The 18,893-nt window shown below is 32.8% G+C and overlaps 1 protein-coding gene across 2 annotated transcripts in view; it reads left to right on the plus strand.

Annotated features, from left to right (window-relative positions):
• PIK3CA (phosphatidylinositol-4,5-bisphosphate 3-kinase catalytic subunit alpha) overlaps positions 1 to 18,385 on the plus strand; it is a 73,712-nt gene extending 55,327 nt beyond the window's left edge. For both annotated transcript variants that reach the window (XM_019751997.2, XM_019752006.2), the window contains exons 10-21: positions 1,916 to 2,040; positions 2,949 to 3,030; positions 3,341 to 3,505; positions 3,717 to 3,820; positions 4,864 to 5,035; positions 7,158 to 7,264; positions 7,789 to 7,910; positions 8,736 to 8,814; positions 12,352 to 12,522; positions 13,078 to 13,195; positions 13,302 to 13,453; positions 14,003 to 18,385. In XM_019751997.2, the coding sequence (XP_019607556.1) occupies positions 1,916 to 2,040; positions 2,949 to 3,030; positions 3,341 to 3,505; positions 3,717 to 3,820; positions 4,864 to 5,035; positions 7,158 to 7,264; positions 7,789 to 7,910; positions 8,736 to 8,814; positions 12,352 to 12,522; positions 13,078 to 13,195; positions 13,302 to 13,453; positions 14,003 to 14,273 (1,668 nt within the window). In that variant the 3' untranslated portion in view covers positions 14,274 to 18,385. The remainder of the gene's footprint in view (positions 1 to 1,915; positions 2,041 to 2,948; positions 3,031 to 3,340; positions 3,506 to 3,716; positions 3,821 to 4,863; positions 5,036 to 7,157; positions 7,265 to 7,788; positions 7,911 to 8,735; positions 8,815 to 12,351; positions 12,523 to 13,077; positions 13,196 to 13,301; positions 13,454 to 14,002) is intronic.
• The last annotated feature ends 508 nt before the right edge of the window (positions 18,386 to 18,893 follow it).

Genomic DNA, 18,893 nt, shown 5'->3' on the forward strand with positions numbered 1-18,893 from the left:
TTGGTTTTACTGGGTTTAAATTCTTATTAAGATGTCTAACATAATTGTTTTCACCATCACTTTATTATTCTCTAAATTATTCTATATTGAAAATATAAACAAATAAAAATAAGCAAATATTAAAGTATTAAGAGTTCATTGGACCCCAGTGATGAATAGTAATGACTACTTTTCCTGGTGAAATGAGGGTTAAGTATTATCTCTTCCCTGGACTATTACAGTAGCTTCCTAACTGGTCTCCCTCTTCCACAGAGCAGCCAAAATAATCTTTATTAAACATAAATCAATTCACGATATTTATCCTTTAAATACCTTTCAATAAAAATAAAATTCAGGGGCAGCCAGATGGCTCAGTTGGTTAGAGTGCGAGCTCTGAACAACAGGTTTGCCAGTTCGATTCCCACATGGGCCAGTGAGCTGCGCCCTCCACAACTAGATTGAAGACAACAAGCTGCCGCTGAGCTTCCGCAGGGGCGGCCAGATGGCTGAGTTGGTTAGAACATGAGCTCTCAACAACAACGATGCCGGTTCAATTCCGGCATGGGATGGTGGGCTGCACCCCCTGCAACTAAAGATTGAAAACGGCAACTGGACTTGGAGCTGGGCTGTGCTCTCCACAACTAGTTAAAGGACAACGATTTGGAGCTGATGGGCCCTGGAGAAACACACTGTTCCCCAATTTAAAAAAAATTAAAAATGAATAAAAATGAAATTCAAACTTTTTACCCTGGCCACAGATTTTAATGCTCTGAAACTGACCTCCTGTCATTCCTCTACCTCATGTACTGGGCTTCAAGCCCATTGGCCTTCTTCCTGTTCCTCCTTCACACCCAACTCATTCACTCTGGGGCACTTTCATTGTTCCCTCCACCTGCAATAGTCTTTTCCTGATCTTGGTGTGGATCTTGTCATTTGGGTCACAAATTAAATATTAGTTTCTAAGAGTTCATTTCCGAACATCCAGCCTAATGTAACCACTCATTCCCTGTGACATCACCCAGAGTATTTATATCAACTCTCCAATATTTCTCTTATATGTTCACTTAATTTCCCACTATAATGGAGGCCCTGTGAGAACAGGTTGTTTTACTCTTCTGTGTCCTGAACAGTAAGTACAAGACAAGGCACACAGCACATGTTTTAATAAATATTTGTTGAATGAATATGTGCCAGCAATATTTCTTTATGTTGTTAGATAAATTAACAATGTTTAAATGTGTAAAAACCAAATAGCATGGATGTTTGCTTTCATTTTTAGCCATTAGGAATATGTGTAACCCATTCTAAGGAATATATATGTTTTGTATAATATATTAATATGCATTCATAATTATTATGTAGTTAATGTATCTATATTTAAAGAGAATAAATACATTACTTGGAATCTTGGAATTATACCAAAAGTGTTTTCTTTTTAGTTTCCAAATACTCAACGTACAGTGTATTAATGGAGTTTCTTCTTTTTTCCCTTATTTATTTTTACTTTTTAAATTTGAAAGCCTTAGAGTAATTATAAGGATGAATTCAGGCAAAGATTATGAAAGAATTTACATTTTTATTTAATTATTTTACTATTTCTTATTCCGGAAGTATAACCAGATTAGTTAATAGAAGACTATTATTCACTACTACCCAGTCAGCTCTTACTCCTGACTAACTTTGTCAGTTACAGTTCTGTGGTTGGTGGTAATGTTAACCAAATAAGTTATTGGATTTGTTCCACAAATACTGTCTTACATTGATTCTTCCCTGTTCCTGAAAATAAAGTCTTGCAATGAGAATTGTAAACTAGTTCACATCAGTTAATAAGCAATGTAAAGTTATTGACAGTTTTCTTTTTCTGTAGATCATTCATGAATCCTAGGTGAAAATACATGGCAAAGGAAATCACAAAAGGCACTGTTTTATTTTACAGAGTAACAGACTAGCTAGAGACAACGAATTAAGGGAAAATGATAAAGAACAGCTCCGAGCAATTTGTACCCGAGATCCTCTATCTGAAATCACTGAGCAAGAGAAAGATTTTCTGTGGAGCCACAGGTGAGTGTTAAGAGTCTCTGTTTCTTTCTTCTGTAACAGAAGAAAGTACTGAGTTTGGCTGATCTTGCCATGTTTCTACCATACCTGTTAAATAATGCATAATTTACATGATTTTTTATTATAAACATTATGCTTTTTAAATCTGTGGGTATAGATCAGTATTTCTAGAAAACCATGCTGCATTGGTACTAACCTTGCACATTGAAGGCTTTTTTAAAACTCTAAATCCCTGATATAACTTATTTTAAGATTTGATTTTTGGTTTTATTTTTTAATAAAATTCAAGCTCCAAAAAAATATCCTGTAGTTTTAGGTCAATTTAATTGTGATTTAGTTGGTCGATTTTTCCAGTTTTAGGCGATACCTCCATTTTTTTTTTCTTTTTTTTTTTTTTTTTTACACTCCCTCAAAGTAATAGTGTAATGCCTTATTTTTACTTATGAAGAAATTATCCTACTACTTGGTAAAGGTACAGTGGCTTACTTAAATAAAGCAATTGTAGTGCATTTCTGCATCAAGTCCATTAAAACATAAATCCTGTCCAGTGACCGCAGCAGAGTGGTGACTCTTCTCATGGTTCATGTTGCATAAGTGGGTAAATAAAAGGAGCTTTAGAAAGAGTATTATAAAATAAATTTATAATTTTTCCTGAGTACTTGTCATCCATTTGGATTTTCCTTTTGTCTTCCTTGCCATTATAACTGTGTCTAAGTATATATGTACATATATATGCAACTAAATAGTGTTAAACTCTGATTTCTTTTGATTTTAAGGAAGGCTAGCAATGGTAAGAAGTTTTAAAGGTGTTTGGACCTTCTTAAAGATTGCACAGTTGAAAATGTAGACATGTAGGCCTTTTGAATAACATGCAAGAATATTTTTTATTTTGTTTTGTCTTTTCCACACAGACACTACTGTGTAACTATCCCTGAAATTCTACCCAAATTGCTTCTGTCCGTTAAATGGAATTCTAGAGATGAAGTAGCTCAGGTAAATGTGTGTTTCAGATTACTGAATAACTGTTGCACAAAATTGATATGTTGCTTAAATTGTTATCTCTCGAAAGTCTGCATAAATATGAGATGAAATAGACTTTTAAATTAATAATGGTAATATAGTGGAGAAAAATACCGTTCACACCTCTTCCACTGATAAAAATTAATCATGCTGAACATTTTAAGCACTGAATCATAAGGGGAGCTTTTATCTCAACTTTAAAATAAAAAGACAGTGTCTTAGAGGGTTCATTTACAACTATCTTTGAGTTATAAGTATGAGTCCTGGTCTTTGTCCTGCACAGATGTACTGCTTGGTAAAAGACTGGCCTCCAATCAAACCTGAACAGGCTATGGAGCTCCTGGACTGCAACTACCCAGACCCTATGGTTCGAGGTTTTGCTGTTCGATGCTTGGAAAAATATTTAACAGACGACAAACTTTCTCAGTACCTAATTCAGCTAGTCCAGGTAAAATAATGTAAACTAGAAAAATACGTTTTTATTTTATTCTAAATCCATGCAATTCTCAAAAGCTACTGTATTAACTGGTTTTATGCTTTTTTTAAAAAAAAGCATAGTAATAACTACTTTCTCTCTAAAAATTTTTCTTTAAATCCAACCATGCAAAAATTGACCCTGATTGATGTAAAATTGTTTTTGTTTGTTTTTAAACACGTAGGTACTAAAATATGAACAGTATTTGGATAACCTGCTTGTGAGATTTTTACTCAAGAAAGCATTGACTAATCAAAGGATTGGGCACTTTTTCTTTTGGCATTTAAAGTAAGTCCAGTTATTTTCCCATTAAATTATTAAGATGCATATTACTTTCTTAATGTATGTATAAATATGTATTACTTATATACTATAGTTTTTGTTTGTCTGTAAGAGTTTTCCATATTGTATCAACGATGAGCTTCCCCTCAACTTTTTAATGTTAAATAAGCAGTAAAATTCAAAATGAATTTTATACAGGAATGAGAGCTGAAATATTTTTAAAAATTTTGATTCTACTTTAAGCAAAGTTAAGTTTGCTAGATTAATGTTGCAGTTAGTTTCAGTGCATGTGGGTATTAAAATATACCAAAATAAAGAAAAACACAAAAACCTTACCTGGAATTCAGAAGACTGACAGAAGCTCAAGTTTCTTACTAGAAAACAAGCTAAGAATAAAAGTATTTTGTAGAATATGATATATCTAATATGCAGAGTTAGGGGTCATACACTTTTCTTCTAAATTTAAAAGAAGATTTGTAATTAACATGATTTTTTTAATGTTAAGATAAATTAAAAGTGGGATCTAGAAGCTAGGTTTAAAATAACTTAAATTTAGAGATAGTACAGAAAAGGGACAGACAGGTATGCCAGCAGTCAAATAGTACTCACTGAGCTCTTAACTCCCACCCTATTCATTTTGTTACTTTTGTGCCTACTTTCCTTTTTTTTATGTTAAAATATCTTGTGCTGAGATTAGTAAATGAAAAGTAGTTGAAATAAACCTAAAAGCCAGTTCATTAAATTTACATTTCCAGGAACTACGGGAAACCTTTGATTGTCTTGCTTCTAAATAATAGGTTTTAAATCATTTTATTGTTAGTATGATTATAACATTTATTAGATTTAGAAAATGGGTTTTCTTGGGGTTTTTTATAATTAGTTTCAGGTGTACAAAACAATGTAATAGTTAGACATTTACACCCCTCTTATTTTCTCAAAAAAGATTATATGCATACTCATTTAAGACTATATATATCTAAATATAAATATAAATATATATATGGTCTCTCTTTTTTTTTTTTTTTTTGACTCTTGCACTGTTCTTTTAGATCTGAGATGCACAATAAAACAGTTAGTCAGAGGTTTGGCCTGCTTTTGGAGTCCTACTGTCGTGCATGTGGGATGTATTTGAAGCACCTGAATAGGCAAGTTGAAGCTATGGAAAAGCTCATTAACTTAACTGACATTCTCAAGCAAGAGAAGAAGGATGAGACACAAAAGGTATGTGACTCTGGTTTGTTGTTGAGACTCTGTTCATTGCAATGGGGCAGGGTTATTTGAGAGCCAGTACGTATGCAAATGGTGGGTCTTAAGAGCATATCAGAATTTGGATCCCAGTTCCACTGCCTCTCAGCTGTGTAATGTTAGACACGTTATTTAGTCTTTAAGACTCATTTTCCTCATCTGTAAAATGGGAATAACATTTTCTTCATAGGGTGGTTGTGAGAATTAAATTATGTGAGATATGCAAAGCACCTGTCACAGTCCCTAGAACGTGGGAGGTGCCTATTAGCTCTCTCTCCTTTCTCTTTTTACAGCCCTAACTTTTAAAAATAATTTCTCCTTATTCTGTTTCATATATTATCTTTTAGTAATGCCCTTGAAAATGAGTGGAAAGAAATCAGTTTATACATTTCTAAGTTTAAAATGGACTCTTAGTCATTCAGTGAATGTATCACATACTCTAGTCATCTGCTGTCTAGCTTAATGTTACTGAGGAATATTAAATGTGAAGATTTTTCATGACCTTTTCCTACTCTTTGTCTCTTATTTAACACACATTTTATAGTAAAAAGTGAGATCATTCCTCACCTCTAGTGAAATGAAAAAAAAAAAAAAAATCCCCATTTATTAGGGAGTCCCCAGAGGATGGAAAATATAAATTTAAAAGTGCTGAATGAATTTTTCCAACATCTTCGTTAATATTGCTTGAGGGGGAAAAAAAACAAACTTTAAAAGAAATTTATTGTTTTAATCTAAATGTCATTCAGTGTGTGACTCAGTTGATTTTATTGAAGTTATGGTACATAAGTTTAAATATGTATAGGTTTTCAGAATGTATAGGTCATTAGAATGTTTCTGATGCCAGAATTGTGAGCAGGAGGGGACTAGATTGCTTTAAAATAGTAAAATTTATTATATTTAGATAGTAACTGAAGTAAGAAAAAAAGAAACTTGATATTAGTTCAATTTGTAAATATAGGCATTTCTTCTAAGCTGGAATTGTCATATCATAGATTGGCTATGATACAATGGATTAAGAACATAAAATTCATTACTCATTACTACTGGTTTAAATGGGACTGTGACAGAAAACTAAAAGTTCAATCATAGGAACAAAAGCTGTTACTTTGAGTGGTTTCATGTGTTATAATAACAATGATAAAGTGTAGGAAGCAGTGTGCTAACACTAGGGTTGACAGTGAGAGAAAAAGAAATGCCTTTACATGAGCAAGAGCTGCCCTAGTCAGTGATGACTAGATTTTCTAGTTATTTGCTTATACTTAGTAAGTAAAAACGAAAAACTGTTACTAAAATTCCTACATGAAAATTAATTTATTATGAATTCCTAGCTCTTAACTTCTTTTTTCCCCACTCACATTTTGAATTTTCGATAGATGGAGGTTTCCTGAAATACAATGGCAGTTATTACATGATAGCTCAGCAGTCTGGGCTCTGGTTTGAATTGATTAAAAAGGGTTGCTTCTGTCCAGCTGTATACTAAAACCTAAGTATAGCGTGAGACTCAGTGGAGCAAAGGTTTTTAAAAGTCCTTATGCCAACCGTCTCTTTTAGCCTTACATGACCTTTTCTACCCGACAGAGAGAGAGTGAATATGATGTTTTCTGAAAAGCTTTAAAGTAACGTTAATAACATGATGTCGCCATAGTTTTTCCCCTACTAGGGTCAGCAGACTTTTCCTTAAGAGGCCAGATAGTAAATATTTTAGATTTGCAGGCCATGCGAACTCTGTTGTAACTACTGAACTCTGCTATATTCTGTGTGAACGTGGCGTATGTCTAAATGAATGGGCCTAGCTATATTGAATGCAATTTGATTTACAGAAACTGGCAGCTGATCTGCTGTAGTTGACCACGCCCTGTTCCACAGCCTCTGTCATCATGCAGAGTTCTCGCAGGAAGGTGCGCGGTACTGCCACTCTTGCCTGTCTGCCTGAGTTGTGATGCTGTGTTGTAGAAACCCTTATAATTAGAATGCAGCCAGTCCAGGGTATGGATTCCAAGACTACACAATGCTGAGGTTCCAATGTATAAAAAAGATTAGCAGTTAGTATTACTTCTGATGAAATCAATGTCTAACCGTGATTGTACTTATCTATCAGGTACAGATGAAGTTTTTAGTTGAGCAAATGCGGCGACCAGATTTCATGGATGCTTTACAGGGCTTTCTGTCTCCTCTAAATCCTGCTCATCAACTAGGAAATCTCAGGTAAGGTACTTCATGGGAAGTTTTATTGATATATTTAAATAAGTACTCTTTCTGGAGAAAATCTTGAGAAAAGTCAAAGTGTCCATTATAATGAGACTGTTCAATTATATATGCTTCCCTGTCCCATTCTCCTACCCTGTAAAATAAGAGTTGTAAAATTCTCTTAAATTCAGACTGCACTTATTCAGGATGAGTTTTTACTACTTTAATGACAGAGTTTAAAACACTCTATGGCCAGAATTTCTGGTATCATAGGATAAGAAATGGAATATAATGTCTGTAAAGGTAAAGATATGTCCCTATATTTGTTGAAAATTCATATGCTATTATATAAAATAATTTTTAAGCATAACATTTATTTTTTATACTCCCTGAGAAATTAATTCATAAATAAGATTGAGTAGAAAGTTTAAAATTTTTATAACACTTCAGAAAGCTATACTGTATATGTATTTTAAAATAAATTTGAGGCTAAGAGACAAATAAAGCTAAGGTGTCTAGTAAAATTTTTAACTGTTTCAAAGGCTTGAAGAGTGTCGAATTATGTCCTCTGCAAAAAGGCCACTGTGGTTGAATTGGGAGAACCCAGACATCATGTCAGAGTTACTGTTTCAGAACAATGAGATCATCTTTAAAAATGGGGATGGTAAGGAAAAGTATTAATGAACGTATGATGCATGAATTTAGCTATCTTTTTATATACAGGATATTTATGAACCATGAAGACTATTGAAAGCCATTTAAGGAATATGCATGTGGTAAAGTATACAATATTAAGCAGATGTCTAAACCTTTAAATATATTATTGAAAAGTATAATTATTGAAAAGAAGTACTAGGTTTAGAATCAGAAGGCCTGAAATCACTTTCTAACTATCATTTGCTGTGTGAGCATCCATATATTCCATAAATATCTGATGTGCTAGACCTTGGGGTTGTAAGAATAAACAAAACAGAATCCTTGCCTTCTTTAAGCTTATAATCTAGCAGGGAAAAGAGAGATGTTAACAAATAATTACAAAAATAAAATTATAACCACGCTACAAAGGAAAAGTGTAGTCTGCTAAGGGATCATATAAAAGAAGGTCCTAGTTTACTTGGAGAACAGGCTGTAAAGGGAGCAGTGAGAGGATCCACTCATGGGTTTCCTTTGGGAAATGACATTTCAGCACTGAATTCTGTTAACCCAATATTTTAATATAAACGTTCAAATTTAAGGATTCAGAAAAATAAGTACTTTAAATATCTTAATTTAAAATTTTTATGAAACAGCTTATTCTGCATTATTATACAGGTGGGTTTATGCAGATACTTCAGAAATGGTTTAAAGAATCACAATATTGTTTTCCTTATGGATTATTTTGAAGAGTAAATATAGTCTGTTTATTTTCCACTTGAAAACAGTGTGATGATATGATACCCAAATATGCATTTTTGGCATTAAGTGGTGGTACATATTATTTGAATTTCAGATTTACGGCAAGATATGCTAACACTTCAAATTATTCGCATTATGGAAAATATCTGGCAAAATCAAGGTCTTGATCTTCGGTAGGTAACCAATAAGGCACTATGTATGTTGAAAATTATCCTGAAAAAGTAAACTATTAATAAATATTAATTATAAATCATACAGAGGCATTATATCTATAAAGAAATGTATGGGATAGTAATTAACACTAGTTGATTACACTATGATATTTTCATTTGTCCTCTTCCTCTGCTTAGAATAAATAGCTCATGAGGTTCATCTAGGTAAGAAGAGCTATGTCTCTAAGCTGGTAAAGGCTGCAGCTGCTTCCAGGGTGTCACTATTTAGAAACAGGTCATTATTTAGAAAGGAGACACAAAAAGCCCCTGTTTTCTTTCAGAAGTTACGAGCTTAGAAGACAGTTTCTTTCATAATATAAATTTTCTAATTTTAAAACTTTCTAAATCCTCTAATCTTAAATCAGTTTTGCAGTAAAATGTATGAAGTCAACTACCATGTTTCCCCGAAAATAAGACCTAACCGAAAATAAGCCCTAGCATGATTTTTCAAGATGACGTCCCCTAAACATAAGCCCTAATGCATCTTTTGGAGCAAACCTTAATATAAGACCCGGTCTTACTTTCATGGAAAAGCAGTAATCTTAAAGTTTTGGCCATTCTGTTGATTTCTGCCCAGCCTTCTGTATTTATCAGTATTATCTCCAAGTTCTCTGTCATTCATTCAGCTTCTTCTAGTCATTTTTTGATTCTAATGGTATTTCCTTCTCTTACTCATCTCTTTGCAAATCTAGAGTCATTCAGGCAAAGGCCACTGTCACGTCCAGTATTTTTGTCTGTAAGTTGGCACCGGAGTCAACTCTAGCTGCAGCAACAGAGTAGATTAGGGTTTATGTGTGTGCTTCGTATAGATTAAGAGTATCTAGTATATAAAAATGTACTGATAACAAATAGTAGCATCCTTCTATTTCCAAGAAGAAAAATGGACATCTCAAGTAACCTGCCAAATCACAAAATTCAGTCATCAACTTTAATTCTTAACTCCTGGTTCTTTGCTTAATTTCTGCTGCTTTCCCCAAACAATTATTATTGTACGAGTCAAGTTTCCTTTTGTGGTATAATTTCCTGTGTCGTGGGAGATCCACCTGCCACTACTACAAACCACCCCCAGGGGAATAGAGTACAAAAGAGAATGTAGAACTAGACAGAGTAGAGGAAAGGACTTAACTATATAACTCCAGTAATTATAATATTTAATTGTAAATTAATGATGGTTAAAAAAAGCATCTAAAGTTAAGCTAGGTCATTGGAAAGTATGTTGGATCTTTGGAAAGCTTTTAAGTCTTATAATGTTTTTAAAATATTTTTCTTTTAACAAGTAAATTTAAGTACAAGTTTCTGTCTAAAGTTTAATTTTAAATAAAAAGCAAATTTAAGTAAAATCATAGCATTTTTATTTATACCTGGCCAAACTTACATTCAGGTTTATGGTAATTCTGCTTGTTTGTTTGGTTTTTTTCCCAACAAGCCTTATGGGACTATGGGACTGACTATGTGACTACTGTGACCTAACAGGACTATGTGACTCTTTAAACTATGAGCATGTTCAACAGTAATACAATGTAAAGCAAGAGAAAATGAGCAGCAATTCAACCTTAAGAAATTCCTGTACTTACCAGGACAGGTAGAAGAAAAGTTTCTATAAGATAAATGTTCAAAAGGGTAGGAAGACCAGAGTAAGTGATTCACAGAATCCAAAAAAAGGTGAGAGAGTCACAAAAATGTATAGTGTCGGTGCCTTAAGAGTATAAGGACTCTGAAAAAGCCTTCGGAGTCGATGATTCATGGTGAGCTTAAGGAAGAGCTGACCCAGTAGAGGGGTAGGAGTAGAAGTTAGGCTGCAAGGACTTAAGTGAGAAAATGAAAACAAGTGTAGACTATTACTCTTTTAGGAACTAAGAAGTAAAAGAATGGGCAGTAGCTTATGAGAACAACAGTTCAAGAAAAACCATACTTTACTACTTATGTGCCATTTGGTGTGTTAGGTGCTTTTTTTCATTGTCTCTTTAAATCTTCACATCTCCACCCTTGACATGTTCTTTTTAGTATTCTGTGTGATGAATGGCACACAGAAATACCCATAAAGCACTTCTGCTGCATGCCAAAGTGTGGCTGTATCAAGGGAAAGCATTTGTGGCTTATTTGAATTGTGAGCTGAACTTGCTTTTTTTTATAGAACAATATTTTTACCTAAAGAATAACTAATAGATAAGCTATGATTATTAAAGCATGGGTATTTGGCAGACAGTTTCTTGAAAATGAACAATCTGAGCTTCTCTTTTCAAGGAGAAAAACTGACAGAATTTGTTGTTAATTGTCAAATTTGAGCTTTCCGCAAAAATTAGAATTTTGAAAACTTTGTGTCCATCGCTGTAAGCATAACACCTTCCCCAAAATTAAAGATTTTTCTGATGATATCAGTGGTAATATTAACAACTGTGACTTTTTAGTTGGTATAATGAAAAGGATCAACATTTGAGAAACACCTCTTTAACTCAGTGAACTAATGTCTTCCAAATGACTAATGCGGGATATTATAAAGTCATATATGGGTAAAAGTTCCATACACATGTTAGATAGATGAATGGATTTTAATGTAACAGAGTATGAAAAGTTTATTGTTATGTTTTCAGATTGCATATTGCAATTTGAGAAACTATCTCTTGTCAAATTTTGGAATAATATCAAAGAAATATCATAATTATCTGAAAAGGCTATTATAATACTCCTTTTTCAAACTACATATTTCCACGAGGCTAGATTTTCTTCATATGCTTCTATTAAAACATTGCATTAGATTGAACACAGAAGCACATATGAGAATCCAGCTCAGTACTATTAAGCCAGACATTAAAGAAATTTGAAATAATGGGAAACAGCATCACTCTTCTAAGTTTTAATATATGGTTTTTTGTTTCATGAGACATTATTTATATTACCGTACAATAGTTTACTGTTATTTTTAAATGAATTAACATTTTAATTTTTTATTTTTTCCATTTTAATTTCTCGTATCAATAGATATAACCCACATAAATAAAAGCTTTTGGTATCCTCAGTAATTTTTAAGAGTATAAAGGAGTCCTGAGACCAAAAATTTGAGAACTGCTGCCCTAAAGTATTATTTAGATATTAATTAAATATCGTTAAATTTCTAAGTTGTAAATATTTATGAAATTTTATTTTATTTTTTGTTTTGTTTTTTAAGATTTTTATTAAAATATAGCTAACATACAATATTATGTTAGTTTCAGGTGTTTATGAAGTTTTGATTGCCACAATAATTTTCTTAATGCTTTTCTGATACATAATTAAATCCTTTTCAGTTGATGGTTATAATAAATGATGGCAGATAATTTTAAGGATTTTTCTAGGAATATGTGTCATACTATAATAACAGAACATTAAAATTAGGTTAAGGGAGTAAATGTCATGCATGACAAATTTGCAAATACTTGACTATTTCTGTATTAGCCTATTAAAATATTTGCTATTTTAAAATTCCATCATTTAATTGCAAATGCCTTGATCCTTTTTCAGAATGTTACCTTATGGTTGTCTGTCAATTGGTGACTGCGTGGGACTTATTGAGGTAGTGAGAAGTTCTCATACTATTATGCAAATTCAGTGCAAAGGAGGCCTGAAAGGTGCACTGCAGTTCAATAGCCACACACTACATCAGTGGCTCAAAGACAAGAACAAAGGAGAAATGTGAGTTTATTCTTCTTGTTTACCTATTTAATCTAAGTTATTGTCAGACAAATTCTTTAATGGTTGTGTCTATTTCTGAATTAGACCAGAGAAAACAACTGTACTTACTTAGGCAAAAAATATGTTCAAACCTTTGACATATTTGAGATTATTGTGTTTAAATGACCAGAATTGCTTAAATTTAGTGAAATCCTGTACATTCAACTTAGGTATCTAAAAGCTGTTTTTCTTACTCTTTTTTAGAAATATTAACATTGCACATTCAAAATTTTACTTCTGACTTATTGTTAACAATAATTAGAAAAAATTCCTTTTAATGACGTATTTTTTCACTATAATAAGAATTCTGCTTTGATCAGAAAATATCTAGAAATTTCTTTAGAAATCCTTGAAAACTTCAGAATCTCAAAATGTCTCAGATCCTTGGACATAATTACTTACTCCCCTGTCAGTGATTATTTTCATTGTTTTAATACAGATTTGGACCATCTTTTCCCAGTTTGCATCACTCTGTATTTCCACACTATTCATCAGGTGTTTCTTTCTTCTTTGTAGATACGATGCAGCCATTGATCTGTTTACACGTTCGTGTGCTGGATATTGTGTCGCTACCTTCATTTTGGGAATTGGGGATCGTCACAATAGTAACATCATGGTTAAAGATGATGGACAAGTAATTCCTTTATCTTTTTAAATTGTTTTGGCATTCTTAAATTTATTCAGTCAGGATATTGTATTTCTGCATTTGTCAAACTATAACAATTTCTTATTTTCAAAAGCTGTTTCATATAGATTTTGGACACTTTCTGGATCACAAGAAGAAAAAATTTGGCTACAAACGAGAACGTGTGCCATTTGTTTTGACACAAGATTTCTTGATAGTGATTAGTAAAGGAGCCCAAGAATGCACAAAGACAAGAGAATTTGAGAGGTAAGCTCAAGAAAAGTTTTTACTTACTGCTGTTTAAAGCATTGTACTCCACCTTCTCTATATTGACAAATAAGGTATAGTGCTGATAAGACATTTTTTAGTCACACAATTTGAGAAATTCGGTCAACTGTAATTACCATGTTTATTCATAATCTTTGTTACCACCTTATGGTATATCATTCGTCTGTCTTAAACCTTAAAGTACTTTTAAAATCTTTCATAAAATTTCATTTTATCTAGAACTCAGTCCTGGACCTAGCCTGAACCCTAAAAGTTTTAGTATGGATCACTTCATACATTTAATAAATCCTTATTAAATTCCTAATGTGCCAGGCATTATTCTAGGTGCTGGTGATAAGCAGTAACCAAGTCCTGATTGGCTCATGAGATTTACGTTCTAGCGTGGGGTAAAGGGATTGGGGGAGGAGAATGTTGTTTTTTATAGGTTTATCCAAGAATCCCTCTCTAATGCTGTGACATTTGAGCAGAGAGCTGGAGGTGTTAACGCCATTTGCTCGGTACTGACCAAACTGTTTTTATTACTTGTAGGTTTCAGGAGATGTGTTACAAAGCTTATCTAGCTATTCGGCAGCATGCCAATCTCTTCATAAATCTTTTCTCAATGATGCTTGGCTCTGGAATGCCAGAACTACAATCTTTTGATGACATTGCATACATTCGAAAGACCCTAGCTTTAGATAAAACTGAGCAAGAGGCTTTGGAATATTTCATGAAACAAATGAATGATGCACATCATGGTGGCTGGACAACAAAAATGGATTGGATCTTCCACACAATTAAGCAGCATGCTTTGAACTGAAATGATAACTAAGAAACTGAAAGCTCAATATTGGATTCTGTACTGCACTGTTAATAACTGTCAGTAGGCAAAGACTGATTGCATAGGAATTGCACAATCCATGAACAGCATTAGAATTTACAGCAAGAACAGAAATAAAATACTATATAATTTAAATAATGCAAACACAAACAGGGTTTGATAGCACTAAACTAGTTCATTTCAAAATTAAGCTTTAGAATAATGCGCAATTTCATGTTATGCCTTAAGTCCAAAAAGGTAAACTTTGAAGATTGTTTGTATCTTTTTTTAAAAAACAAAACAAAACAAAAAAAAAAACCCAAAATATATAGAAATGATGGAGAAGGAAAAAGAATGATGTTCTTTTTTTTGTCTTGCAAATGTTCTATGTTTTGAAATGTAGACACACAAAGTCTATTATTGCATTAGGTCCAAGTAAACTGGAGTTTGATGTTAAATTATATTAAGATTAGAAAACATGAAAATTTCTTATTTTTTCATTGCTGTTCAACTTATAGTTTGAAGTGGGTTTTTTGACTCCTTGTTTAATGAAGAAAAATGCTTGGGGTGGAAGGGACTTTTGAGATTTCACCAGAGACTTTTCTTTTTTAATAAATCAAACCTTTTGACGATTTGGGGTCTTATCAGCAAAGTTTTGGAAACAGTCACAAATGAGACCTGTTATAAGGTGGTATTTTTGGGTTTTTTTCTGGACAGTATTTACAAGAATTTGATTCTTATTTCCCAGGGAAATTCTGGGCACCCATAAAGTAAAATAATCATCGTAGAGAAAGAATGAGCAGGAATAGTTCTTGCTCCAGAATTGTACAGTATTCACCTTAGGTTGATTTCTTTTTTTTCTCCTTTTGCAATTGAATTGAATACATTTTTCATGCATGTTTTCCAGAAAATAGAAATGAGTATTAATGTTATTAAAAAGATTATTTTTTTTATTAAAGGCTATTTATATTATAGAAACTATCATTAATATATATTCTTTATTTCACAATCTGTCCCATAGTCATGCATTGTTTTGCACCCCAAATTTTTTCTTGTTTGTATCAGCATGGTCAGCTTTTCTCTTGGTCTGTGGGTAAGGCTCAGGCACTATCCCATTTATACCAAACTAGTGAATAACTACTTAAAGAAAACAGATTAAAGTTCATCCTCTTTCCTTATTTCTTTTTGTTTTTACATGAATCCCCTATCTTCCATCCTCCTTTATAGTTCAGAATGCCTCAATCATATGAAATTAAGTACCAAAATTAATACAATTTAGAGTATCTTCCTGATTGCTTAAACCCTCTACCGAGGTATGCTCATGAATAATACTTTGTAATATGGGGAAATAGAAACCATGAACTTTCTGCCTTTTTAGGCTATTTATCCAATATCAAAATAATAGAAGTAGGACCTTAAACCATTTTAAGATCACATCCCATGTCCAAGTGGTCAGGTCTCACTCTCCAACTTTCTTAAATTGCATTGGAGCGCAGGATACATTCTTAAACATTTTGAAAACATTAACCCAGGATGTAGGGATTAATGGCTAGTCATCACTTCAGAATCTGGTATTTTACTCAGTATTTGAAATGAGTGATTAATACCCTAGGAAATAGCTTTAGCAAATGTCCAGGTGCCACACCAGAAAAAGTGCAATAATTGACTGACAGTTTTCTAGATTAGGCATATTATGGGAATACAACTTTATAAAGAGTGCACATTGTATACTCCAGTGTAACTGCATCACTTAAAAAATAGTCACTTATGAAATCAGTTACCTATAGTACAAGTCTTGAATAGTGAACAAGGACTCTAATACAAATACTCTTAATATTTGGCTATTTTAGAACCCTTAAAGGGCATAATTATTGGAGATTTAGGTACTTCACTAAAGCATGTATATAATATTGACAAGAAAAATAAATTTGAAGATTAGGGGAACTTATTTCTCTAAACTGTCTTGGAATAGGTAAGAAGCATTTAAACTCTGTTTTAAGCAGCAAACCAATAGATTCTTTTGCAGATACAGATTTCATAAGATTAAAAGTTCATGATTAACGTTTTCTGTCTTTTAGATCTATTCAGTTATAATACATACTAACATCCCAGTCTTTTCTATATCAGGGATTGATTACAGGAAAACTCAGTGAAATGGTACAAATCTGAAACTTTGATGGTGGAAACTGAAGTTTTAACAGAGAACCGTGTTTTACCCAAGTGCCAAAAAAGCTTTGAGCTTCCTTGCACAAAATTTATACAATTTTTGCATTTTCCACATCAGTCCAGATAGTCCCCTTTCCCTGGGACCATTAAAACATAAGCCACGTACCTTAGTTCATCATTGACATTATTTTCAAGAGTTATTATAACTCAATTAATTCTGTTTGAAACACTGTAGACAAATTTTATAAAGAACATAGATAAAGTGGTCTAGCTAAAAAAGCAAAGTAAACTTTAAACAAATCCAAGCAGAGTTTAAGTAAACAGCATTAAAAATAAGAAAAAGGGGCAGGTAGTTCTCAGAAGGCAAAGAACCAAAAACTGAGTTAAAAGCTACATGGCTGACTGGGAAGTTTCAAATCAGTGATAATAGTCACTTCCAGGTACTTCAGTACCAGAGATCAATTCCGATTGGTCAGTTCTTATGGCCAACCATCCTTGTCACGGAATGTGGTATCACTGACTTTTGGCTCTACAATTTCATTTGGTCACTCGAGCAGTATTTCCTTCAATGACTATTTTGGAGGAAAAAAGCAGGTTTAAGAAAAGTAAAACCTAATTTTAAACACATTCTAGCAAGAAATAATCAACTGTTTGAAACATCATGCTTTAACTTTTTGTCATTCTCAGCTATATGAAGTTTATTTTAAAGATTTTTAGATTGCTGTTAATTTGAAATCTGTTTATCATATTGTGGTATTTGGTTTTTTAAAAAAGATGTTTCTAATTGGGTTTTTTAAACAAGAATGGAACTTGGTCTCTATTTTATGATAGAACCTAAGCTTTTTGTGGTTCTTAGTGTCCTGTGTAAAACTTAGTGTCAAAGTAATCAATTTTGAGGTTTTTCCCTTCTACTCTGCTTTATATTACAAGCCCTATAGGAAATGGGAACCTGGTAAATATACAATGAATTGTAAAATATTTTAATGTGTAACTTTTTCAACTGTGAAACTATGACTATTGGTTTTTTTTCTTTTTTTGATGAAAACAGCTGCTGATAAAGTATTTTGTGTAAAGTGTAGTTCTTATTAATCAGGAAAATAATCAATGACTTGATTAGAATGTATATACCCTCTTGGATTTTATTTTAAATGGATATGGTAATTTTCACGTAGGTAAAACACAGTCCATCTGTATTCTTTTTTCCATCAAAAATTGCGTGATTTGGCATTATAAAAAAATTATGAGCAGCCTATCTGTTTTTAAGGGCACCATGGAAATTGCACAGCATGTAAACTTGGATTTGTTTCTTAATGATTTTTTAAATCCATTTAATTCATCTTCTGACCAATAGCCCATGCTTGCCAACTCTTTGAAGAAATTTAATTTCCAGCATTATTTTAAAGCCAGCAGGTTCACTTTTACTCAATTTTATAAGTTCCTTTTCTTTGTATGTCTGCATAAACAGCAGACCTGGGCTGGACCCACATACTCAGAATTCACTTTAAAAATTGATTTTGATGTCCATGACGTCACTAAAATATTTCAGTTTAAAGACCATATGTGGTGTTAATGGAATGTGGTGCTTCTACTATTTAAAAACAACTTTCATACTTCAGATGTTTTTGAGAAGAGGGGAATGTGGAGGGAGGGGGCTAAACAGGGAGGAGCTGTTTGAATGAATCACATTCTTCATATCCATCCTGCTCAGACGGGGCACTAGAGAAGGCTGAGATCTGTGACAGGATGTCGTACATACCATGAGGGGAAAAACTCTTTATCAAGGATGGGATTGAGAAGGCTGAACTATAAAGTTCAGCATTGATAGGATACTCAGATAATAATTCTTGGTGACAGAATAATACAGCTGGGCTGTTTTTTAAAAATAAAAACAAACAATTTTTATTTCTTAATGTTGCATTAAAAACTGTAAATGTATCTTAACATGCCATGGCCTGGGAAGCCTTTTTTCTTTTCTCTCAAAAATTATGCTCACTTTCTGAAAAGATGATAGGGTTTAGTTCAAGATAACTATGGTCCAGATAAAATCGGATTGGTAACTCTACCTCAGAAGGTTATTAAGGAAAAAACTAGATGAGTCACAATTCAACACTTCAGGCTCTGATATTACAGAAATTTGCAGAGTACTGTATTTTAGATTTATAAAGTCAGAGTAGACATGCCTTGTTTCTAATGGCATTGGAGACATTAAGAAAAAATTTTGGTTAACAATTTAGTCACTGCTCCAGCCATTTGGAAAAGGCAATCGTGCTAAGAAGTTCATGGTACTGGGTTCTTGAATTTGACATTTGAAATGTTATGTTCTTTTTTCTGATTATTAGTGAAATTACTGTGTGCATATTTGCACACATTTCTATTTGTATACACACTGCTTGCTAGCTCTAGTCAAAAGGCATCTTTTATAAAAGGTGTAAACATCAAGTTTCTAAAATTCAG

This window comes from Rhinolophus sinicus, linkage group LG01 (assembly GCF_036562045.2).
Source record: "Rhinolophus sinicus isolate RSC01 linkage group LG01, ASM3656204v1, whole genome shotgun sequence".
Classification (NCBI taxonomy): domain Eukaryota; kingdom Metazoa; phylum Chordata; class Mammalia; order Chiroptera; family Rhinolophidae; genus Rhinolophus; species Rhinolophus sinicus.